Raw genomic sequence first — 23,534 nt, 5'->3', positions numbered from 1 at the left:
CTTGGAACATAACTGCCGCGAAGGATTCTCTCAAGATAATCCACTCTTGTTTTACAGATCAGATGCTGGATAATAGGCTCTACGATTCTTGTCTACGGAGGATGGCTACACCTCGTCCGAAACCTGCAGCAAGCCAGTACCCAGGGTATTGAAGCATGGCAAGGCACCCTCTGGTGTATTTACGAATCTTGTATCTCTGACATTGATATCTGCAAAGATCTGCAAGGTGAGAGGCCATTGGTCTCGACGAGAACCTGCAATAAGTCTGGCCCCGGTGTTCTAAGCCACTTTATACAGTCAACGGGACCGGTATTGTGCTTGACATTCAGCAAGGTAAGCCGGGCACATCGACGGCGTAAGCACGAGTTCACATAAGACACAAGGGAACCGTGGCCGGAACTATCCTCCGAGTGGTAAGATAGAGCCATCAAAGAGGGCTTTGTTCACATATCATTTGCAAATACTGAGCTACCACCTACTCATGTCGTGATAATCAAGTCTACTACTCCCTTCGCCAACGTCTCGATTGCCTTTTCGAATATTTACTTTGAGATCACCGTATGGTTGAAGGCGAAGAAGCAAAACTGAAGACAAAGGCGTTGAGTATATTTTTCATCTATCATAAACATCCAAGGGAAAGGAACGATCTACATCATAACCGTTTGCCATTAGAACAAAAAAAAGGGACGACCAATGATCAAGTCGACCGAGACCTTTGTGGTCCGTAAAATATTTCTTTAAAAAGGGGTGTTCTTTTCATCATAACGCGGTAGTTCCACCACGATCCAAATTTTTTTTTTGCAATGAATCATAGTAGATCAGAGGAAGAGGGAGGGGAAGATGCCCCAAACCCAGAAAAAAAGAAAAGACATCAGTAAATCATTTCTGGAGAATGAGAAGAGATGATCTACTGCTCAGTCTCGCCCTGGGCAGCCTCGCCTTCGGGGGCATCCTTCATCTCGGCGTCGCCATCAGCGTTCTTCTTGGCGTCTTCCTCGGCCTTCTTGGCCTCGAGCTCGGCGCGCTTCTTAGCAGCAGCCTCCTCGTCAGCCTTGCGGACAGCGTCGCGCTCGGCCTCGACCTTCTCCTTGTAGCGCTGGATGATGGGGCCGGCAATGAAGCGGATGTCATCCATCTTGGCAACGTAGACGGACTTGGTGGTGTCCTCACCGTCCTCGTAAAGCCAGTCCTGAGATAATGCGTTAGTACGGCCAATAAACAATGTGTTGGGGACTAAATTGTAAACTAACCTCGGTATCCATCAGCTTGGCCTTGAGCTTCTCCTTCTCCTCCTCGCTGGCAAACTCGGCGTAAACGCCGTCGATCTTATCGCGGAGCTCGTAGATGGAGGCCTCGAGCTCGTTCTTCTTCTCGTCGGTCTCGGCGACAAGCTTGTCCTCCATGTACATGGCGTTCTCACGCTCGGTCCAGGCCTCCTTGGTGGCCTGGTCGAAGCCACCGGTGGCGGAGGCAATGGGGAGATCACCCTTGCGAACCTGCTTCTTGACCTTGCGGGTCTTCTTGGGCTGCTCCTCCTTGGAGTCGGTGTCCATGTCACCCTCCTTCTTCTCCTCCTCAACGGGCTCCTCGACCTCCATCTCCTCGACGTAGTATCCAGACTCGACGTTGAGGATACCGTGCAGGTTAAGACGGGCCTTCAGCTTGCAGATCATGAAGTCGTTCTTGGCATCAGCCTGGACACCCTTGACGGAGAAACGGCCAATCCAGGGGTTGACCTTGCCGGGCATGGCCTCGGCGTTAGAGTAGCGAGCCTCGAGGTCGAAGGGCTGCTTGCGGTAGAAGGTGAGGATCTTGGTGGAGGGCATGACGTTGCCACGGCTGAAGACAGTGAGGCTGGTGTCCTCATCGGGAATTTCAGGGGACTGCTCCCAGGTGAAGTCGATGGGGTAGTTGACAATGTCGTGAACGGCGAAGTCACGGACACGGAAAACGGGGGAGAGAATAGCGCAGCTGAAGGCACAACCGCGGGCAATGGCCTCATCCTGGTTCAGAGTGAAGGAAAGGGGCTTGTTGAAGAAAGTGCTGATGGTCTCCTTGATGGCGGGGACACGGGTGCAGCCACCAACCATCTCAATGTAGTCGATGTCCTCAGCGTTGAGCTTAGCCTCAGAAAGAGCCTGCTCCAGAGGGGCGGTCAGGCGGTCAAGAAGGGGCTTGACCATGAGCTCAAGCTCCTCACGCTTCATCATGGCGCGGACGTCAGTGTCCTCCATGAGGGACTCGATGCTCAAAGGTGCCTGAGCGTTAGCAGACAGGACCTTCTTGAGCTTCTCGGCGGCAACCAGGGTACGGGTCCAGGCCTTGCCGTTGGTGTGGATATCAACCTTGAACTTCTCCTTGAACTCGACGGCAAGGTGCTCGGTCAGAGCCTTGTCGAAGTTACGACCACCGAAGTGACGGTCGTAGGCGGTAGCCTTGACGTTCAGCTCACCCTTGCGGAACTCAACGATGGAGGCTGTGTAGTCGGAGTAACCGATATCGACGAACATCACGCGGCGGGGCTTCTCCTCGGGGCCGGGGAGGTCCAGCTTGGTGATACCGTATCCGAGAGCGGTAGCGGTGGTGTCGTTGATGAGACGGAGAATGTTGAGACCGGCAATGTCACCAGCGTCAATCATAGCCCGACGCTGCACATCGGTGAACCAAGCGGGAACACTGACGGTGACGTCGGAGACGGGCAGGCGCAACTCCTTGGAGGTAATGTCCTTGATCTTGGAAAGGTAAGAAGCCACCAACTGAGTTGCTGTGAACTTCTCCTTCTTGCCGAGATAGCTGACCTCGACACCGGCCTGGCCATTGACGTCGACGAGAGTTGATGTGTTGTATTCCTGCTCAATGGCGACATCGGGGTCGTTGAAAGAACGGCCGATCAGGCGCTTGAGGGAGCCGATGGTGTTCTTCAAGTTAGAGATCTCTGCACCCTTGGCAGCCTCTCCCAGGTGTCTGTTGCGAGGTGTGAATCCGACGATAGAGCTAGAACGAAGATATCAAGTCAGTCTTCAAGTCTCTGATAGGCAAAGCAGCGGGGTTCCCAAAGATACATACGGAGTCTGACGGTTGGAAACTTCATTGGTAATCTATATTGTCAAGAAGAAGCAGTTAGCGCAATGGTTCCGAATTGGGATGTCACAATCACAATTCATCCCAAGGGAAAAACAACGAATCCGCCGTTACGGCCGTGGGGTAATACGCACAATATCAATGCCCTTGTTGCGGGCAACACCAATCTTGGTGCTTTGCGCACCCAAATCAATGCCGACGACACTCATTATGGGAGAAAATGGGGGAGTATGGGGGATAGGGAGGGTGGAGAGAGATGGAGGTTCCAAGAAAGAAAAGTGAAGCGAGAAGTCAGAGGGGAGAATTTGCACGCCACTCCACTATTATTGGAGGGGCGATGGACAAGTGTCAAGCGGTCTGGCTGCTTTTTAGGCGCCGAACTAGTTATTTCAGGTTTGGGGTATATATGGACGTAAGATCGAATGTGTCAAACTTTTCCTTTTTTCCCTCTTCTCTTTTTGCTGCTCTATATACACATACATTTCTCACCATTTGGGCTGTGGCATCTCATCGAACCTTCTGGCGGCTGCTAGACTACCCACTTTCACCGCCCGCCAATGCTTGGCAGAATATAAAAATTAGTCACCGCCCGAATTTACGGTGGATCACATGGGTAGGTACTCCGTGCTCCGTACAGCATATGGGCAATAGGAGCATGTTGATTTCTAAAAACTAAGGGAATCAGACAGAAATGCCAACTGGCCAGGCTGCCGTAAAAATAAGGTGCCCAACTGATCGTGTTGAGCAAATTGCATCGTTGGAGACCGGTGGGGGAAAAAGCAGGAGGAAAATAGAAACAAACCTGACGTCAGGCACCTGGTACTTATGTTCCTCTTAGACAATAATATCATGAGGTGGGTCAAAGACTCCAACAGTTGCTCGGCGCCATTCCTCATCTGGTCTATAGGCTGGAGGGATGTTCTCGGAACGGCTAGATTGGTATGCTTCTGGTGGGTGAGCGAGTTCCGAGATGTTATTGTGGTCGGACGCTGTGACCAAAGACTGTAGGGGGACTGCGTCCACAAAGGCACCCATCGAGTGATGACTGTCAAATCCCGTTGAGCCCGTTGATGCCCGACCTTGGCGGGCATAATAGAGTTTCTTTTGGTCTTCCTCGCTCATCACGAGGTTTTCCACGTTTTGTGGCATGACTATCGAATTCGAGCCGCAATCCGACGACATACTGTGCACGGAATCAGTCGAATGGCGGAAGTGATGAGGTAATTGGTGCTGGGAATTATTCTCCATCGCATTCACCATTCGGGCTAGCGCAGGCCCAGGGCCGGCTGTGTTAACATAGAATCCATCCAGAAGCTGCTCTGCAGGTGCAAACCGACCTTCGACGTTCTCGGATGGGCGGACAGGCACAGATCTTCGTCGGATACTACTGGCCCGGAAGGTATCGACATTCACATTGAGTTCATCGCCCTGTTCCTTCGCCCGTTCGACTGCTTCGCCCGGCGTGGTATGGTCGTCCGCAGCGGCCGCATCAGCCCGTGGTCCTCCCCAAGTCCGCTGGCCGGCCGTGAAAATACCATAGACCATGTAGGTCCAGTTGAAGAACGGATTCAGAACAAACATGATAGGGTAAAGCCACGCTTTGTAGCGTCCAAGGCGGAAGCCAAAGTACAGCATGAGCAGATAGTTCAGCCCCAGGGACACAGCCATGAAGCCAACAGGAAGATCACCCACCTTCTTGGAGGTTGTAATCAATGCGATTATCATGATGAAAAAGAGCAGTGCAGTGGTTCGAATTGTGTTTTGCATTAGTCGAACGAGGCACAGAATGGGATAGCGCACCCAAAGCCGGATATCAGTGATCATGCAGACCTCGTTAGTGATAAAACCCAGAAACCATCGACGACGTTGCTTTAAGAGGGTACTAAACGTTTGGACGGCTTCGGTCTTACAGAAGGCACTCGTGCATAACTGAATTTGATATCGCTCCTTCGCGCCGATCATGAATAGGTGCGTGAGCCATCGGTCTTCTCCAAGATGGCATTTGCCATAGTCAAAAAGATCGTCACATTGCTCAGCCTTGTCCGAAAAGTAATACTTGGCCATCCTCCGGAAAGCGGAAAAGCGTAAAATGGTCAAAGCCCCAGGAAGGCAGGTCACAGCACCACAACCTGACTCCACGGATCGTTCGAAAAGCTGACCGTGGACATATTCCATGTCTTGGAGAATGGTTAATAAGGTATTTTTTTCCGTAGTAGATGTGATTATGCCCGTCATGGCAAGCATGTTGCGCTTGCTACCAGGCTTGAGTTCCATGTCGTACATGAAGTTCTGCAAGCAAACGCGATCAAGGATGCAGTCGGAATCGATGAAAAGAACAAACAGATTATCGTGTCGCTTCAAATATTCGGCGTAGACTTTGTCGATAAGCTTGAAGGTATGCTTTTGGCAATTTCTCTTACCGCCATGTTTGAAGCGAGACACGGTAATTCGTGCACCTTTGTAGGTACAATCAATGCTTTGAGGATAGCTTTCCAGTGTGATGGGGATTCCGAGATGATCCAAAACCCGCAGATATGGCTCATCCACCTTGCCACCATCATAGGAAAGAAAAACGTGGATGCAATTTGCAGGATAGTCGCAATCGACCACCGAGTTGATCGCTTTGATCAATATACTTGGTTCTTCCTTGTATACCGGCATGACCACTACAGTCTTCGGGGCAGTGCGATCATCAAGCACACGTTTGATTTTCTTTTCCCTCCCCAGCGAGTTGGTGGTGAGCCCATAAACACAGAAAAGCCACGGTCCGACTAGCAGAATCGAAAAGGACCAGAATGCAAACACTTGAAACGCATGCACCATTGCGGGGGGAAAGTGGACGGTAACCTGTGGCGGCAGTGGCAGTGTCACAAGCATGACTGGAAGGAAGGCCAATCTATTGAATAAATTGATGAGCCAACGTTCTTGGGCAAACTGCTAGATGGCTGGAATCCTACCGTATCACCGAGAACAGAAAGATCATCACCACAGCGAGGACTCTTATAGTCCAGTGATCTGCTTTGATATACACCTTCACTAAGCAGTAGATGAAGGCTCCAAGCCAGAGTACCCATTCAAACACGGCTGCAAGCATCAACGGCCCGACGATCGCGAGGTAGATTATCTGTCAAGGGCAGTCAGGATCGCATCTGAAACCCCGAAAAAGAATACCATACATCTTTGGCGGGCCACGGATCCCCATTTGAAGAGGCCCTGTGTGATAACGGCATTTTTACTTGTCAGATTCGGTATTGAACCTGTGGAATGACCTTAGTGCTTCAAATGGAAGCCGGAAGGCTTGGGAATATTGGATGCGTGGGCGAAGAGCCTTAAACTGACACCTTTGACACATATATAGTTAGTAAACGAGGATTCATTCTGTTGATCAAAGGTCACCCACTGTCTGAGAACTGGCAATATGAATAATCCGGTATGAACGGAGGGCGCAGATTATCATGATCCAACCCGAGAAGAATATTCGATGACTGAAGATGTTTGAGATATTTGCTAAGAGTGAAGACAATGTGATAGATGAGGATTCAGTCTCTCAAGAAGCCCTGGCGGGAGACGACTGAGGTCAGCATCGCAATCACCTGCAATGGGGAAGGAGCGATGTGCTTCAAAGCTTGATATTGAAAGCTCTTCTAGCGGATTCATGTAGTCTGGGGTGCATAGTGTGTCAGCTTCAAGTCCCATGCAATTGAGCTTGCATATGAAATTAAAGTACTGCCATTCATCTATTGTTCTTTGCAACTCATTGGGTTCAATGTAGACGATGTATAGAAAGATGCCAAATTGCCCAAAAAGGTTTAGTCCGAAGCCACGCTAACCAATCGCGGACATTTGTGCCTCAGGCATGAATGGAGCTCAAAAAAAATTCCCAGATCCTCCCCGCTGCGATCCTATTGTCACAAGCGCAATAGCATTTTGAATAGCGCATTGATCGATCTATAAAGGTATTTTCACCATATGCATGCGCTTGATATTTAAATCCCATCCAACCCGTTGCTCACTTTCTGCTTTTTTTCTGACTCACCCTGTCCCGTCGCGTCGAATCCGTCGAGTCTTTTGCTTATCATCTCTTTTTCGTTTTTTTTCGAAACAGTCTCCACACACAATTCGCAATTATGGCCGAAGAACAGAACCCCCCCGTTGTCAACGCCGAGGCTGAGAAGGATGTCCAGAATGTGCTCGCTGAGCTGAAGGAGGGTGGCGCTGCCGAGCAGCCCGCTCAGGATGAGGAAGAAGCCCGCATTATCGCCGCAGCTGCTAAGCTCGGCGAGAAGTCTGAGAAGGCTGAGGAAAAGGCCACTGAGCCCGAGACCGAGAAGCGCGAGTTCCGCAGCTTCCAGCGCGATGGCCGCAATGGCCCTCGCAAGAACAACGCCAAGTTCGACCCCTCCAACCAGGAGGTTACCGACGACCCTGAGGAGATCCGCAAGCAGGTATGGTCGCGAAAAAAAACTCACATATTGGGCCTTAATTAATGCGCACATACTAGGTCGAATTCTACTTCTCCGACTCTAACCTCCCCATGGACAAGTTCCTTCTCTCCAAGGTTGGCGGCAGCGCTAACAACGCCGTCCCCCTTGAGCTCCTCCACTCTTTCAAGCGCATGCGCCGCTTCCAACCCTTCAGCGCGATCGTCGAGGCTCTTAAGACCGCTGAGAAGGTCGAGCTGACCGATAACGACACTGCCGTCAAGCGCAAGGTCCCTCTTCCCGAGTCCGTGAACGACCACGACTCCAAGTCTGTCAAGGTCTTCGAGGATGCCTCCATGGCCCGCTCCATCTACGTTAAGGGCTTCGGCTTCGGTGAAGAAGAGGCCACTACCCAGCTCGACATTGAGGCCCTCTTCGCCCCCTTCGGTCCCACAAACGCCATCCGTTTGCGCCGCACCATCGACAAGACCTTCAAGGGCAGCATCTTTGTTGAGTTTGCCTCCGAGGAGCTGCAGAAGACTTTCCTTGCCCTGGAGAAGAAGCCCCAGTGGAAGGACCAGGACTTGACCTACAAGAGCAAGAAGGAGTACTGCGATGAGAAGGTCGAGGAGATCAAGAACGGCAAGGTCTTCCCCTCCAACGCCCGCAACAGTGGTGGTCGCGGCGGCCGTGGCGGCCGTGGTGGCCGTGGTGGTCGCGGTGGACGTGGACGTGGTGGTGGCCGTGGCCGTGGTGGCCGTGACGGCCGTGACCGCAATGACCGTGACTGGCGCGAGCGTCGCACTGAGGACCAGCAAAATGGTGCTCAAGCTCCTCGTGAGGCCCAGAAGGATTCTCGGTAAGTGAAACCCAATTCATATTCGCTGTGAGACAACTTTGACTGACTTGTAATTCTAGCGGTGTCCCCGTTGTGCAGAGCACCCAGAAGCGCTCCCGCGAGGATGAGGGTGCCAACGGTGGCGACCACCCCGCCAAGAAGGTGGATGCCAAGGAGTAATGGTATCCAGCTTTCGCAGATTGAAATATCTTGTTTTGTGTTCTTTAATTCCTGTTCTGTGGGTCGGTGAATGGGCGGGATTCAAAAGTATTACGGATTAGAGATCCGACCTGCCCTCTATGTTCCGGTTCTTTCATAGAGGTGAATCTTTTCTCGGCGTTTATGTCATTTCATTACGAGCATCTACGGGTTGACTAGGCACCTCGGCGGTTACGATTCCCCGGGGCCTGATGTCTGATATGTACAAATGAGACGTTTGAACAAACAGTTCTCAACACTATTTCTACAATGAGAATCTCGTTGGACATCCATCCTAGCATACATATTATTACCTATGCTAAACACCTAGAATTCTAGATCATATGCCAAAGTATCCTCGCAGAGCTCCTCCCGCATTTTATGAACCCTTCAAACCGTCAGCCACAACACACGATAATACTCAACTCAGTGGCAAAATAAAACTTACTCCAGGTGAGCCGGGTGTATCGCATAGGTGGTAACATGCTCAGCCGTCTCTAGCACAGCAACCAGACCCATGTCGAAGCCCTTGGCACGGGGAATGGAAATCGGCAGTGGGGCACCGTTCTGAATCGATTGCAGCCCTATTGACAGAAATAGATAGATGAGCAGTTGTCTTGATGTGCACTTTAAGCTCCTACTAACCAGGTATCTTCCCAACCATCCCCTGGGATGCCTCCTTCCAGGCAGCGATCTGAGCCGGGGTGACACCAGGCTTAAGGCGGAAGAGGACTTGGGTCCGATTAGTGATCACAGCTCTTCATGTCTCTTCGAAATTCGACTCCATCATACTCACCGATATGGTAGACTGGCATTTTAGCGGCTTTTTTCGGGGAAAATAGATGTACGAGTGATATCTAGAAGACCTGGTGGTTGTGTCATCATGGTCCCTGGGCGGGGTGAGGTTATCGGCGCATGTCCGATGGCTCGGCGCACTACATCTACTACGTCCGATACTTTGGCCATATATCACGATGGCATACTGGATCAATTGATTTGCATGCATCATAACCGAAAAATTATATTTCTGTGTTTTCCTTTTACAGTAGTACAAACTAGGCTACCATTTAGTTTCGCCGTAACTATATCCAACCCAGCTAACCGTTATTAGCTGCTATACTCGGAGTCCTTTTTGACTATCAACCCGTATAAGTAATCCAGACCACTTTCATTCTTTGATACTTTCATACTGATATTTGAGACATTCACCTCTTGCAATTGGTATGTAACCTTCCTAGTGTTCTATCAAATCCTTACATATACAAAGACCAAGGTAAAGATCAGCTTAACCAGGGGCTCCATCAGAATGATAACGATCAAAGCTCCATGGAATCTAAAGAACCTCGGCCACGAGGTATCGAACGCCCTCAAGGCCTCATTAAAGGCGCATCCAACGTGACAGACAACCAAAGTAATTCCAAGGGCCCTTTTACCAACATGCCACCTATTTTTTGAAGCGTCCCGAGCTTATATGTTTGAAGGAACGAACAACAATCACAGCCGCAACGAAGCTTGCAGCTGAGCTGACATGTGGTGCTCAATGGTGTGGCCTGAATATGGACTTATTGATCTCGTATTCGCCATTATTGATAAACAGATCGTTTATGTTGCATATGTTCCCCCATAGCACTAAACCGGATTGCCAATTGACGAATGACGAGGAGAGGAGGAGGATGGGGCCGAATGGGGCAGGATGGGGCGTAACGTTAATCCGTTCGGGGGTACGCGTCTTGCGCCAAGACAACGCCCACTAACACCTCGATTCGGAGATTTTGTGCGGGACATGCTGTATATGCATCTCTAGACTACATACATATGAGATCTCACATTGCTATCAAATGGCCGATTCAAATGCTCCGATGAGCTGTCAAAAGGTTCCAAGCTTCCCATTTTGGACGCCATTTAGAAGACACTCATTGGAATCGCGTGCCCACCTGCTATTTTAGTCGCCTTGGCACGAGTCGCCCAGCGGGGGCTCCGGGGTCGGAGTATCAGATTAGGATATCCGTCTGCCCTATGACAATGGCCCTCACGATGCTGATCCTACACCAGAGAAAACATGTGTCCACACGTGTGGGAAGTGGAGTAAGGCTGCCACCGCAAGTGTGCTGGTCCCCGTTTGGACCCTGCGTACTGATTTTTTAGATTGCGTGTTCTCCTGTTCTTTGCGTTATTCTCACTCAGCCCTATTGTTTTCCTCTTTCATATCTGCATTGCGTCTCGCATGGTCGCGGGGAAATTCTGTTTCCTCAGCTCGGCACATTCTCACATGGTTTGACGGCCCACATTCCGGACTTTGTGTATGATGAAATCTTCATGGCAAGGAGATCTTCCCCGGCGGCTTTGGGGGAAGCTTGGGGAAGCAGCTATCTTTGCCCTGGCCTTTGCTAGATCTCCTCAACTATATATTGATCATGGCTGGACAAAGTACCGCGCATATCTATTTTCAGTCATTTTCATCTCTCTCGGGTTGTCGAAAGTCTTCCATATTCTCGTCCATCTCACATCGTTGACGATTCCAGCCCTTTTCGGCTGGGGTCCCACTTTCTTTTTCGCCGATATCATTCTCATTCTGCTCGCGCGCAGTTTGGCGCGATCGTACCGATGGCGAACTACTCGAGACATAGCGGCGGTGACCATGGTATTGTTGACGTAGGTTATCGTTGGATTTGTGGATAACGCACCAATTGCTAACTCAGTCCTAGTCTATATGCCTCATCGATGGTATCTGCCAACATCTCTTATTATGTGAATATAGGCATGGAAATCCATTGGCGGAAATCAAGTGGCTTCCACAAGAAAAGCCCCTCTTTCCTGCTTGTTATCTCCGCCTTGGCTGTCGCTATTCTCGTTGACGCAGGCGTTTTTGTCGCGGCGCACTTTGCCACGCCATATTTATCCCGCGCTACCGCAGCTTTCTTGCAGCTCTGGGGTTCATTGTTGTCTGCGGCCTTTGGTTGCTTCCGCCGAAAAAAGCACGACCTCCCAGATCCAGAGACATACGAGGAAATTGCAATCGATGACTTTGATGTCGGTGATGACAGCGACTCCGTAGAACTTCTGGACACACTCCACCCCCCGCCCCAACAGAAAAGTCGCTCGCTCGCGAAGCGGGTCGTCGTTATAGTGTGCACTATAACATTAGTCTTCCTCCGTTGCATTCGCCCGAGCGATATGGTTTACAGCTATATTGCCACGTCGCTACCTCTTGCGCCGTTCGCTGGACTCTTTTTTAGGTCCGCCCAGGGGAGTGTGTCCTCGTTACCTGGTGACTTCAGCTGGCTAGAAGGCCGCACCGCTTTGCACACATTCCCGACATTCGAATGGTTACGTGCGAACGGCTCGTCTGAAGCCTTGCCCGATTGGTCTCCCTTCCAGATGAACCACTTAAATCAAACTGCGCTCAAGGACCACCTATATGAGCACTATAACCCGGCCAAAGATCCTTTACACATCCCAAATCTCCAAAATAACATTTTGGACTCCATACGTGATGTTCTCCATAGCGGCGATTTGAAGATTAAACATGTTATTCTCATCAAGTTAGAGAGCAATCGACAAGATGTGTTCCCTTTCCGCTCTGACTCTTATATAATGAAGCACGTCAAAGACTCTCATGACGGTCAAATTCCAGAGGAGATTCTGGATAGACTGTCGAACCTGACGCGGACAGCCGAAATGTTGTCTGGATTTGAGACCGGGTTCAAAGAGGACACAGATCGACCGAAGCCCTATGGTAGTATCAGCGCCAAAAATGCTTATACATCTGGTACCTACACGATGAAGAGTATTACAGGCACTATGTGCGGCGTGAACCCCATTGCTGTCCAAAACAACCTCGAGTACTTGCATGATATTTACCAGCCTTGCTTACCCCACATATTCGAAGCATTGAACCACCAACCAAACATCACCAACCAAACAGATGATTGGACGTCCTGGCCATGGCACCCTATGTGGATGCAGTCTCACTACGGCACCTATGACCACCAGACAGAGCTTAATCCTGCCATGGGATTCAAAGATATCACGAACAAGGAAACAATCAACGAAGGCGGTGCTATATACATCCCAGAAGAGCCAGAAGAGGAGCAGAAATATGGCCACCCGGATCATACATTGAAGAACTATATCCGGGATGCCTTTGAGTCTGCCAAGAACACTAACACTCGCCTATTTCTCGCGCATCTTACTCACAATACCCATACTCCGTGGTTCAAACCTGGTGAATATGAGGATTTCCTTGGGAATACATTCGGGTGGAACGAGAAAATCAACCGGTACCTAAACACTATCGCCTATCAGGACGCGTGGCTAGCCGACATCCTTGAGATAATCAACGAAGCCGGAGTTGCCGATGAGACTTTGCTTGTTATGGCAGGGGACCAGTAAGTCCTAGCCAGTTGCAATCTGCGGAGACTTTCAGCTAACTTTCTTTCAGTGGCCTCTCCCTTCCAAATGACGGCGGTATCACGGCCAACCACGACCCCCACGTTGCCAGTTTCCACGTTCCCCTACTACTGGCCCACCCCAAGCTGCCACAGGTTGAAATAAGCGACGCCGTTCTTTCAACTCAAATGCTCCCCTCAATCCTTGATCTTCTCATCGAAACCTCTTCTGTCAACGAAGGTTCGATGAAGGTCCTCAAGGACCTGCTCCCCTTGTACCAGGGCCAGTCGCTGCTGCGCCCGCTCATTCCCGAGCAAGACAAAAAGCAAGAATGGCATGTCTCCACAATGAACCCTGGAGGAACGTGGATCTCCCTGCGAGCCGCCGCGAAGCCTTACCGTCTAGTCGTGCCGCTCATCTCCGATGCTCCGTGGCGATTCACGAATGTTGTCAACGATCCACTTGAGTTTGAACCGGATGAAGACACAGATATCACATCTCTTTTCGATGCTGTGCAGACACGCCACGGTTCCGAGGCTGCAAGGTGGCTGAGCGAGGCAGCCCATGTCTCCCAGTGGTGGATTGCAGAGAACCACCGGCGCTGGAAATACAGCCCCGAGGACTCGAATTAATCTTGAAGTTCATAGATTTTACTAGTGGCAGAAGACGCGAAACTCCAGTTCTTGTATCTGACGTCTTTTTGATGTCATTTCGTGGAGATACCCGCTGAGAGGCGAACAACTCTGCCGGAAATGTTCCGGAATTCATTGTATATATAACGCCGTGCGATGGTTTACGCACAGCATCGCTCGTGATACGATGCACTGAGTGATGGTCTCACGTTCTTGATTTCCCAAGGGATGAAACTGCCAAGAAGACCATCAATTTGTGTTTTAATACTTCCGAAATAGGCAGGTGACTCTTTTCATCTCACCTACAATAATACCATTCTTAGTTCGATTTGCTGAAGATAATAGTCCTAGTCTCGGTATAGTGAGATGAAATGGGAGATAGAATGGGAGTATATAAGTGGTCAAGTCAACATTGGGAGTAATAAAAATACCGGAAAAAGCAGGTGTTAATCATAGTCTACAAAGCTATATCGATGTCTTCATCTGCCCATACCTTATAGGGCGAGCGTGAAAGAAGTGAGACTTTCTCTCGCTTCTCGTCATTCGGTTGCTCCTGGTCCCCGAAGTGTTTGCAGTCACACTAAAAACCACCTTTCCTGATTAGGTCTAGATCGACGGCCCCCACACAGCAACCTTTTTAGTTTGCGAGCTGTGATTGGCTGTCTGCCTGTAAGCTCCGTCGGTGTTCCATGAGTCTGCCCAGGTGGCTACCACAGCGGTCTTCGTTCCTTGCAAAGTGTAGCCTAACAGCATATCACACGAGACCTCATTTTACTACAGAGTGACGAAGAGATCACTTTATTTTATGAGCTAGACAGCTGAAAAGAGTCGCGCCCCAAATAATTCCCACCAAGTTCGGCCGTTTGAAGGTTCTCAACTAGACATTTTCTTTTGGTCCGACATTGCCTTGGGGTGTGTTTGTCTTTGTCTTGGGCTAAAACAAGCACAGACAAGGCTGGAATTTTAGTGTCTGTCCTCTGGTTTGGAGCGGAGTAAGCTAGTATCTATCCAATCAATGGATTTGTTCCGTCTCATTAGGCGATCTGAGCGGAAATTGTAACGATTTATCCGAGAAGGTTGGGTCTAGATTTGGAAATTTACCGAGATAGAGTCTTCAGTGTCAATACTGAGGGGATCGACCGGGTGCTAGATCGCCTTTCCCGGTCGCCAATGCTTTTCCCCGCCCTGCACAGACCTTGTGTCTTGTATGTAAACAATATTTGAAGACACCTAGCCTTGGAACCCGATGATTAACTATATATTTCTTGGTCGACGGGGGCCGAGGTATGTGTTTCATATAGCCTGAAGTGGGTAATTAGGTTTGGAATTTTGGAACTTGCTATACATTATCTCTCCCTGTGGAACTGGCTTTCTTGATCTGAATTTTGGGACTATTTTGAACAACCTTGAGCTCGATATCAAGATCCCATGAAAACCTATAGACTATCTGTAAGGACAATAAATCAGTGTTGAATGAACCAAACGGATGGGAAAATGGAATATAGAGGAAGGAGAGCAAGTCATCCAGTTTGGCCCTGGCAAGTATGGCATCCCATACACCAGTAAGAACCACCTGCAGAGATGTAGGCAGAACGGTATATGACCACAGTTGCGTGAGAGCCTGCAGGTGATGGTTCGGCAGAATCACCCGAATTAGAATAGTCTTCTGCATCCACGGCTGCAGACCTCTATCGATCTATCTCACATCTTGCAAAATCTAATTAGACCTACAACCCCGCAAAGCCAAGCACCTCGGTTCTCAACTACCGAACGCTGAAGTGCCGGTGGCTTCAGTCATGTATCTTCATACTGATCGACAGCGGCCCATGATCCTTTACAAATCTGTATAAATGTTACTGCATATATGTAAGTCGGAACTAGTCGGAGCCTATACAAAAAGTCTATAATTCCGGTGGCCAATAACGAAATGCGGTAGGGCAGGCGTCATTACATACTTCGGCACATTTTTAAAGGCCAAATGTTGCATAGAACATATAGAAACTTGATTTTTGGAAGATGATACTACCTATCTGTTAGTCAGTAGACTTTTATTTTACGAGCAGATAGTAAAGACTTGCTCGAAACGGGTACGGCGTGTCCCTGAATTCTAATTCAATGATCGATTGCCCTATTTGACACGTTATGGGCTAGGTGTCTATTATGTAAAATAAAAGGGATATTCGACAACTGCCGTGAATAAAACGGTCCAAGCTTTGATATATCCCGAATGCAAAGAACACCGAGGTTGTTGGAATTGGCTTCAAACCTTGAAGATTGGTCCCGAGGGCTATCCATGGATCCGTTGATACAACGCCACAACACTAATTTCCCCGCAAATTTTCTATCCTCAACGCCGGGCTTTTTTAGGATTGGCAACCTGGGATTATGGTTGTCCCCAGTGCAATTATAGAGCATGGTGATATCCAGCTGAGGTATGAAGAGATGAAATGAGACCCTCGAATTTGGCATACTCTTGTCGTGGATTTAGAAGATCCTATAAGTTTTGAAACTCCAGATGACACAGCTCTTGTCTTTCACGACACTAGAATCATCAGACCAAGGAGACCCTGAAAAATATCCGGACGGATATTTCCCCAAAGAGTTATTGGCACATCTAGCGTGCATCACGATGTCTTGGCTTGAGACTCTCGATTGCCCGTTTGAAACATCACCTCCGAAACAACTAGCTTGGCGGGCATTAGCATCTTCCTCGGCATGCGGTACTCGAATACAATGACAATGTGGAAAGGAAGAAATTGGGGGATTCGCGATATATTTAAACAGCAACATGATCCGCGACTGTTTTCTTCTTTTCATCCAGAATCTCCAAAAATAAGATCCACTCAGACCTTCTGAGCATACAAAAAGCCTTCTCTTATTCTCAACTTATCTTTCCAATTGCAAGATGTTGTTCAATTACCAATCTTTGTTGGTAGGAGTCGCCCTGATTTCTCAGGCCGTTTCAACTCCCATTTTGGAGTCGAGGGCAACTTCGGGTATGTCAACTTCGTCGAGATATATTTTTTTCGCCGGATTCTAACATACTTTCAAGCGCCCTCCGCTTTCCCTGATCTGCGCCGTGCCGCACAACTTTCTTCCGCTGCCTATAGTGGTTGCATTGGGAAGGCCTTCGATGTTACTATCACCAAGACTATCTATGACATGCTGACCGACACCAATGTAGGCATAATGTCCCATCTATGACCTAGCAAATGACTGATCTTCTTAGGGATACATCGGATACTCCAAGGACAAGAAAAAGATCTCGGTCGTCATGAGAGGATCAACTTCCAGTACGATCTCATATCTGTTTCTATGATTACATTATACTAATCGACCCAGTGACTGATATCTTAAATGACATCGACACTGCTCTTGTCACACCCTCACTTTCGGGCGTGACCTTCCCTTCTGGAGTGAAGATAATGAGGGGTATTAACAGGCCTTGGTCTGCCGTTCACAATGAAGTCATTGCCGAGGTCAAATCCCTCATTGCGAAGTACCCAGACTACACTCTGGAGGCAACCGGCCACTCCCTCGGCGGGTCCTTGACATACATTTCTCACGTTGCCCTAGCGCAGAACTTCCCGGACAAGGAACTCACTAGCAATGCTCTAGCTGCCTTCCCCATTGGCAATGCTGCCTGGGCGAGCTTTGCTGGCTCGCAGAGTGGTACTCTAAACCGCGGAAACAACATCGCTGACGGTGTCCCAGTAAGCCATTGGTTGAACTGCATGGTATATTTCATGTGCTAACCGTATTCACAGAACATGTATGTGAGCGCGCTTTACAATTTTGAGCACTATGGAACCGTGAGTTATTTCAACTAAGCCCTTTGATACACTACCTCGAAAATATTTGGTTGCTTACCAAACGTGACTGGACAGGAGTACTATAGCTCTGGTTTGCGAGCCACCTGTGTCAGGTGTGAGGGCCAGCGAGACAGATCTTGCTCTGCGGGCAATGGTATGTACAGTGTTACTGCTGGACACTTCCAAAGCTTTGGAATTACTATGGGTGCTGCTGGTTGTATCTCTCTGCTGTGAGTCTAGAAACCGGATGCTCCAAACCGATGATGGATTTACGTGAGCTTGATTGATCACGTTTGATATGGAGAAAGCGACCTCGGGTAATCTCTCTTGCAGGCGAGAGAAATAATCAGAGGCTTGTGATCTAGCTTGTCTATCAGATAGTTGGTCATTCAACATGATCGATAGTATCAATGCTACTAAATATGTTTTATGGAAGTTGACCTCCCCAGCCATAATAGCCTGTCAAATTAATAAGTAAAGCATAGATATACCATATCAGGGCCATAAGAGATAGTCCCAACACCTTTAAGATCTTATTGGAGCTTCTTATCTAGCGCATATAATGATTGTTTGGCCCACCAAAATGATGCAAGATTTGCCCTAAGAATGAATCACCCTAGAAACTGAAATAAAAACACGCTTTGGCATACAATGTGAAGCTTGGAAGGTTTGATATCACGGATAAAGGGTACCTGCTAGAGTTGGACTACACGAAAGAATGAAGTATAACAAACATGGTGATGTATGTAGCCTCCCATCCGCATCTCCAAAATTCATACTCGACATTATGTTTGATATTTCTTTCCACTCTCTAGCCGAAGGAGTGAACCCAACAGGGCTAAGCATTGAAAAGAAAAAGAAAGAAGAAGATATAAAATATATAGAGAATTCCTAAGAGGTTTTAAACTGTCCTCAGAAACCTCCGCAAGCACATCCCTGGCGACCAATCTGACGTGAGAATTTAGCGCCATCATATGCAGCTGCGCAGCTGTGCAGGAGGATCAGCCACCCAGCATTCTCTCTGAGCCTCACTGAGCAGGTGGCTTTGTATTCAGTCACATTTGGTATCACCTGACCCCCGTATTTAAATCCCCTCTTTCCAATGTCTGTTCTTTTTTTTCTTTCCTTCCACGCCTGCCGGAGTCGATAACTGTTCGCTAAGAGAGTCATTCCAGATTCTCGAATGCAAAGTCATCCCAGAACCGCGTATTCCTCGTCTTTTGATTAAGACCCGAGGGAACTAGTTCTGTGGGGAGCTTCCAAGACTTACATGCTTCGTGTGCATGATCCGCAGCGTCAATCAGTCAATCTTTCGACCAACTCGTATCATTCCTTCTGATAACTACAAGTTTATCCCATCGCTTTTCGGAGTCCTCCATGGTCATATCTTGGCAATAGGGCTCAATTGTGCCGTTATGTTCAAGCGCTCCTTCGTATCCAAGGACCGGGCGGGGAAAACCGTCAAGGTTGTCAAGAAGCAATACGACGAGCTGGTAAAGGAGAAGATGAAGCAGAAAGCAGAAAGTCCCTCAATGGGAAGGTGTGTAATTTAGGAAATTGAAGCTATATCTTCTATCAACTTTACGACATCGATCCCAAGTGCTGATAATATTTGTCTATAGTCCTCTGACCAGCCCTATCATCACGATGATTGTTGGCCGCGATCAACGTCTCTTTGCCGCCCACGAAGACGTCCTGTCTGCGTCGCCGTTCTTCAGCACTGCTCTAAAGGATCAGTTCCAGGAAGACGGTACAAAGCAACTAACCTTGACTGACGAGTGAGATCTAACTCTTCCTTACTTGATGAACTCAAGGCTTATCGCTGAAATAGACAACCCGAGATTCTATCGTGCATTCTTGAGTTTCTGTACAAGGGCGATTACTTCCCTCGCTTGTTGCATGGCAAGGGTAGAAATTCCCGGTCGCTCGAGAATGCCCAGGATATCAATCAAACCGGTGGCCGTGGGTCGAGCGAGGCGACAATGTTCCACTCCGGAGTGGGAGATCTCGTGCTCCGAGACACGGCGGTGTACTGTGCTGCTGACAAGTACGGCTTGGAAGAACTCAAGCGTCTTGCCCTGCGAAAGCAGGGTCTCCAGAGTGGCATTCCAGTCGACGTGATCTTGCGCTCTGCTCGATATGCATATGACAACACCCCTGAGTCTGATTCTCGACTGCGGGCTCATTACCTGGCTCTTATTATCCGCAGTCGCAAGACCTTTAAGAGCAGCGGTACTTTGCAGATGGAGATGGAAGAAGGAGGCAAGTTGTTCTTCGATCTGTTTGTTGCAATGTGCAACCACATGGACGACATCGCGGAGCTGCGGTACGATCCCAATTCTCCTTTCTCCTCGCCTTCGATTCCTTCATGTCCCTCTTTTACTGCTGACTATTCCTTCGAACTCGAGCCTTAAGTGCTTACATTCGTGTCTACTAGCACCAGGCGACCCTCGAGATTTTTCTAAAGGGTTGTAACATTTGCTATTTATTTGATCGAGCAACTGGAATTTTGAAATTGAAGAAAGGAGGCATGGATTTTCCAACAACCAGAATGGCACATTAACAACGAAATTGCACTGCCCCCCTTCTTTGCTTTGACAGGAGCTTGACCTTCGCTTCTCTCGAGGTTGGCCGTCATTTTGGTTTACAGAACCGACTATATTCATTTTTAATGGAATTTATTGCGTCCGGTGTCTTGCGTTGGACCACTCCACACTCTTTTGACAGAGCCAGGCTTTTGCAGACGCGGTCTTTCATGATCCGAGCTGTACTTGGTTTACTGCTTCGATCATCTTGCCACGCTGATCAGGTTTCGTCTCTTTGCCATTTAAGCCGGCGATGTTTCATTATTTGCAAAGCCCAATTTTCGAGCAGATGCCCCGATGGTGATGATAAACAGAAATGAAGAAAAAAACTTGGCCCCCTCAAACTACCTAGCCGGAAAGCCGTTCGCAGCTCAATTCCGTAGTAATACTCGATGCGGGCCCCAATTTTGCTAGATTATCATAATACCTTGGAATATTCGCTGGCCTTGTCACGAATCCCCGGAGGGGTGATTATTGCTATGCCCTTGCTCCCTGCACGATATTCAACAACCGACATGTCATTTTGTTGAACATATTGACTACATGTAGGTACCGCAGATCCTTCAGATATCCGGCGATATCTGGTCATCATAGTAGAAGATGATGTCCTCTCCAAGCCTCGCTATATAATTAACATCAACTGAGTATTGAGCAGGTGCATACGAATCTACCTTCCAATAGTACATGTACCTAATATAACACATCTTACCGTTGAAAATGAACATTTTTCATCGCAATGCTGTAATACTTTCACTGTTGTCATGCATACATACCTGAATAGTGAAGTAGATACGTTTCCACTCACTTGTTCTCTTGTCGCCAACAAAAACTCGGAAACACGTTGATCAGAAGGCCACAGAAGTCACCCAATCGAATATTCCCATCGCCGTCGCGAACTTCACATCGTCGCGGACACGGATAAATCTGATCATATTCAAGTCAATCGATTCTCATTCAATCTTTACTTGAACTCTCTCTTATTCGCATCAATCGACTTCGGACCCGGCTGAGTTGCGCGCTGATTCGGCCGCGCTACATCGCCCGAACTATACCTTGTCTTTCGGAAACCTGCCACTTGATCTCCCAACGTTGCTGAAAAGCTTTATTTATCTTTTGCATATCCCCAGTTCCTCGAATCCAGTCTCTTGCTCAAGATACTCTGCTCTATTCTTGCATGAAAATCCAACAACAATTGCCCAAGGCTTACGCAATTGCAACCCCGAGCTTCCTGGCTTATTCGTCACTACGCCCTTGTTTTCAAGCCTACTATCTGACTTGTCAGGCCTCTTATCACCTTGGTCATGCTTCACAGACAGACAAGACTGGCCAAAGGTAGGTTATATCCTATTTTACTGCGAAAATGGCACTGTGGAGTGACGTTTATGTTGGCTGACACCGAGGATCTTATCCGGTTTTCAAAGAGCGACAACAACAAGTCTTTTTTTAAAGCTGCAAATCCTTTCTCCCATATCCATCCTACCGGTGCTCTAACAAGATGGGGCCCAAGACATTCCTTACCACTGGCTTGAGGCATTTGCACAAGCCGCGCCTGCTGGAACCTGGAGAAACGTTCATCATCCGGTTCAAGAATTCACTGCGAGGCTACAAATGTGATGTCTGGATTTGCGTGGTCCTCCCAACTACTTTCAGCCCGAGTCGACATGTCAATCGTCGGCCGGTTGGGGCACAACCGGTTGAAGGTGAATGGTTAACGCACATGAAGGACCGAGTATACTCTGTGTACCTACCGGCTCGAAACATGTAGTAAGTATGGTATCTTTTTTCATGCTCAGAAAAGACCTCTGAAGGTGTGTCTTTTGAGATATTGTGTCTTTTGAGATATATAAGTGAACATGTGGATCTATATGCCTGGTCTTTGGGTCTTTGTTTATGCTTGCTAGTCTTTCTTTTGGCCTGGTACTCTGCATGCATGGTTTTCGATATATATAATAACCAGATGGTCTCGATATATGTTGATTGCTTTATTGAAGATTGAAAGCTAACAAGCTACAAGTCGATGGATCGGTCTACAGGACATCTTTGTTCTCGATGAAAAGACCCCCAATGTTCTCCAGCGCGCGGAGAGGCAAGAAGAGGCCAAAGTCTGGAATGATCTCAGGGAGATTATCCGCACAGAACCTGGTCTGGAGTTCTGGAAGAATATGGCTCTCCAGGAACTCGGCGTTAAGGGCAAGCGAGGAAAGGAACTTCGCATCATCTTGCCAACTGGCCATGAAGACCTCGTTTCATGTGGAGAATCGGATGGTGAATCCGATTCTGGAACAGAAGATGAAAAAGAGAATGCCGAAGAAGAGGAGCAGAGGTTCACATCGGAGCACCCGAAACCTGAACCTGATGTTCAGCCTGGTCCATCCAAAGTGCAGGCTACAGTGCAGTCCTTCTCTAATTCACGTACCCATGTGAGGTCGCCACGGCGATCGCGAACTACTCAGAGTGATCGCAACCCTACTTGCGTTGCTGAGACTGTTTTATTCCCTCCCCACACCGAATCCAATCCCCGTGTTATTCCCAAGCTACCTCCATTTCAGATTCTGACTCCTTCTCACTCTCGCCATCCAAATTCTTCTTCTTCCATCAACCTATTCCCCACAATGGATCAGAATCTGCACGCCTCTTCGACCTCGTCCACCATGGCTCCCCCTTTCAAAACTGAGACGGCTACAGGGTATGTCCAGTACTACTTCCAGCTTCATTTGATCGTGCACTGACTCGTATATCCTATGTTCGCAGCCCTGCTGTTACCAATCCTGAGGAGCAGGAAGTGAGCTCCCCACCCTCGATCTTCGACATGAGCATCCGTCAGGCCTTGCAGCACATTGTGCTTGGCGAAAGCCAGAAAGATCAACTCATCGATGTATTCCGGGGCGCCATTGTCTGCGATACCCAGCCGGAATACGTGCACATTCGCTCCTATATGAAGGATGGCGAATTTCTCCCTCGTGTCATCGAACTCGACACCCCCGAGTTCGAATACCCCACCACTTTCCCCACGCATGACATGAACAACAATGTCATGATGCGCGTGATCGGTGACCAAATGGACATCGGTCAGAACTTCAAGTTGCATGCCGTCGCCACCAACGAAGACCTGGAGGATACGATCCAAATCCTCGGCCGCATCTACCTCCAAGCCCGCCGCTTCGGACTTGACCACATGGTTTACCGGACAACCTTCAAGCTCCAGGTCTCCTGGAATTGCTACCCGTACCTGTTCCAGTGCAAACCGCTTCTGGAAGTTGCTGCCCTTGCCTTCGAAGGCTGCACCGAGTTCTCCATGGAGGCCTGTGACTACCTGCAGGCCTGGATGATGCATCTCCTCGCCGAGGCCATGGACCTCTTCACATACAGCGCGAGCGGGCAGTTCTGGGCGTTGATGCGCGCCAATCCGAACCTGCAAGAGGTTGTGTTGCACCTTCGGTTCCTCGCCCACTGCCAGAACCCGGAGGTATATGGCAACGTGAGTGCAATTCTCACTAGCCGGGGGATTGGCGTCCAGTGAGGACGATGAGAATGAGGTCTGATAGGCACAAGCATGAGGTGCCTATCACAATTCCCTC

At 48.8% G+C, this 23,534-nt stretch overlaps 8 protein-coding genes across 8 annotated transcripts; 5 read left to right on the top strand and 3 right to left on the bottom strand.

Moving 5' to 3' along the window:
- Positions 1-907: 907 nt before the first annotated feature.
- On the bottom strand, positions 908-3,290 carry hsp88 (Hsp70 chaperone Hsp88; the record flags this gene model as incomplete). Its single annotated transcript, XM_057171369.1, has 4 exons — positions 908-1,189; positions 1,251-2,994; positions 3,067-3,098; positions 3,216-3,290. 4 exons carry the CDS (start codon positions 3,288-3,290, stop codon positions 908-910), a joined length of 2,133 nt encoding a protein of 710 aa, XP_057035272.1.
- A 625-nt stretch (positions 3,291-3,915) lies between these two features.
- chsD (chitin synthase D) lies at positions 3,916-6,311 on the bottom strand (the record flags this gene model as incomplete). The annotated part of the gene is made up of 3 exons (XM_057171368.1): positions 3,916-5,977; positions 6,039-6,205; positions 6,258-6,311. The coding sequence occupies 3 exons, from the start codon at positions 6,309-6,311 to the stop codon at positions 3,916-3,918; spliced, it is 2,283 nt and encodes a 760-aa protein (XP_057035271.1).
- Positions 6,312-7,208: 897 nt separating this feature from the next.
- N7457_000299 (tRNA maturation protein LHP1) lies at positions 7,209-8,520 on the top strand (the record flags this gene model as incomplete). The annotated part of the gene is made up of 3 exons (XM_057171367.1): positions 7,209-7,526; positions 7,583-8,361; positions 8,421-8,520. The coding sequence occupies 3 exons, from the start codon at positions 7,209-7,211 to the stop codon at positions 8,518-8,520; spliced, it is 1,197 nt and encodes a 398-aa protein (XP_057035270.1).
- Positions 8,521-8,865: 345 nt separating this feature from the next.
- N7457_000298 (Dabb family protein) lies at positions 8,866-9,353 on the bottom strand (the record flags this gene model as incomplete). Its single annotated transcript, XM_057171366.1, has 4 exons — positions 8,866-8,926; positions 8,987-9,122; positions 9,184-9,270; positions 9,335-9,353. 4 exons carry the CDS (start codon positions 9,351-9,353, stop codon positions 8,866-8,868), a joined length of 303 nt encoding a protein of 100 aa, XP_057035269.1.
- A 1,487-nt stretch (positions 9,354-10,840) lies between these two features.
- Positions 10,841-13,559, top strand: N7457_000297 (Alkaline phosphatase-like alpha/beta/alpha; the record flags this gene model as incomplete). The annotated part of the gene is made up of 3 exons (XM_057171365.1): positions 10,841-11,190; positions 11,244-12,926; positions 12,980-13,559. The coding sequence occupies 3 exons, from the start codon at positions 10,841-10,843 to the stop codon at positions 13,557-13,559; spliced, it is 2,613 nt and encodes an 870-aa protein (XP_057035268.1).
- A 2,905-nt stretch (positions 13,560-16,464) lies between these two features.
- Positions 16,465-17,605, top strand: N7457_000296 (putative alkaline lipase; the record flags this gene model as incomplete). The annotated part of the gene is made up of 6 exons (XM_057171364.1): positions 16,465-16,555; positions 16,612-16,739; positions 16,789-16,852; positions 16,902-17,272; positions 17,327-17,371; positions 17,447-17,605. 6 exons carry the CDS (start codon positions 16,465-16,467, stop codon positions 17,603-17,605), a joined length of 858 nt encoding a protein of 285 aa, XP_057035267.1.
- Positions 17,606-18,654: 1,049 nt separating this feature from the next.
- Positions 18,655-19,785, top strand: N7457_000295 (uncharacterized protein; the record flags this gene model as incomplete). Its single annotated transcript, XM_057171363.1, has 3 exons — positions 18,655-18,911; positions 18,994-19,149; positions 19,203-19,785. The coding sequence occupies 3 exons, from the start codon at positions 18,655-18,657 to the stop codon at positions 19,783-19,785; spliced, it is 996 nt and encodes a 331-aa protein (XP_057035266.1).
- A 1,666-nt stretch (positions 19,786-21,451) lies between these two features.
- Positions 21,452-23,476, top strand: N7457_000294 (uncharacterized protein; the record flags this gene model as incomplete). The annotated part of the gene is made up of 3 exons (XM_057171362.1): positions 21,452-21,720; positions 21,971-22,642; positions 22,708-23,476. The coding sequence occupies 3 exons, from the start codon at positions 21,452-21,454 to the stop codon at positions 23,474-23,476; spliced, it is 1,710 nt and encodes a 569-aa protein (XP_057035265.1).
- Positions 23,477-23,534: the final 58 nt, after the last annotated feature.

Source organism: Penicillium paradoxum, assembly GCF_028828445.1.
Source record: "Penicillium paradoxum strain IBT 22861 chromosome Unknown utg000002l_segment0_segment0, whole genome shotgun sequence".
Taxonomy (NCBI): domain Eukaryota; kingdom Fungi; phylum Ascomycota; class Eurotiomycetes; order Eurotiales; family Aspergillaceae; genus Penicillium; species Penicillium paradoxum.
The sequence above is the reverse complement of the archived record's forward strand: the minus strand, read 5'-3'. Positions and strand labels throughout refer to the sequence as shown.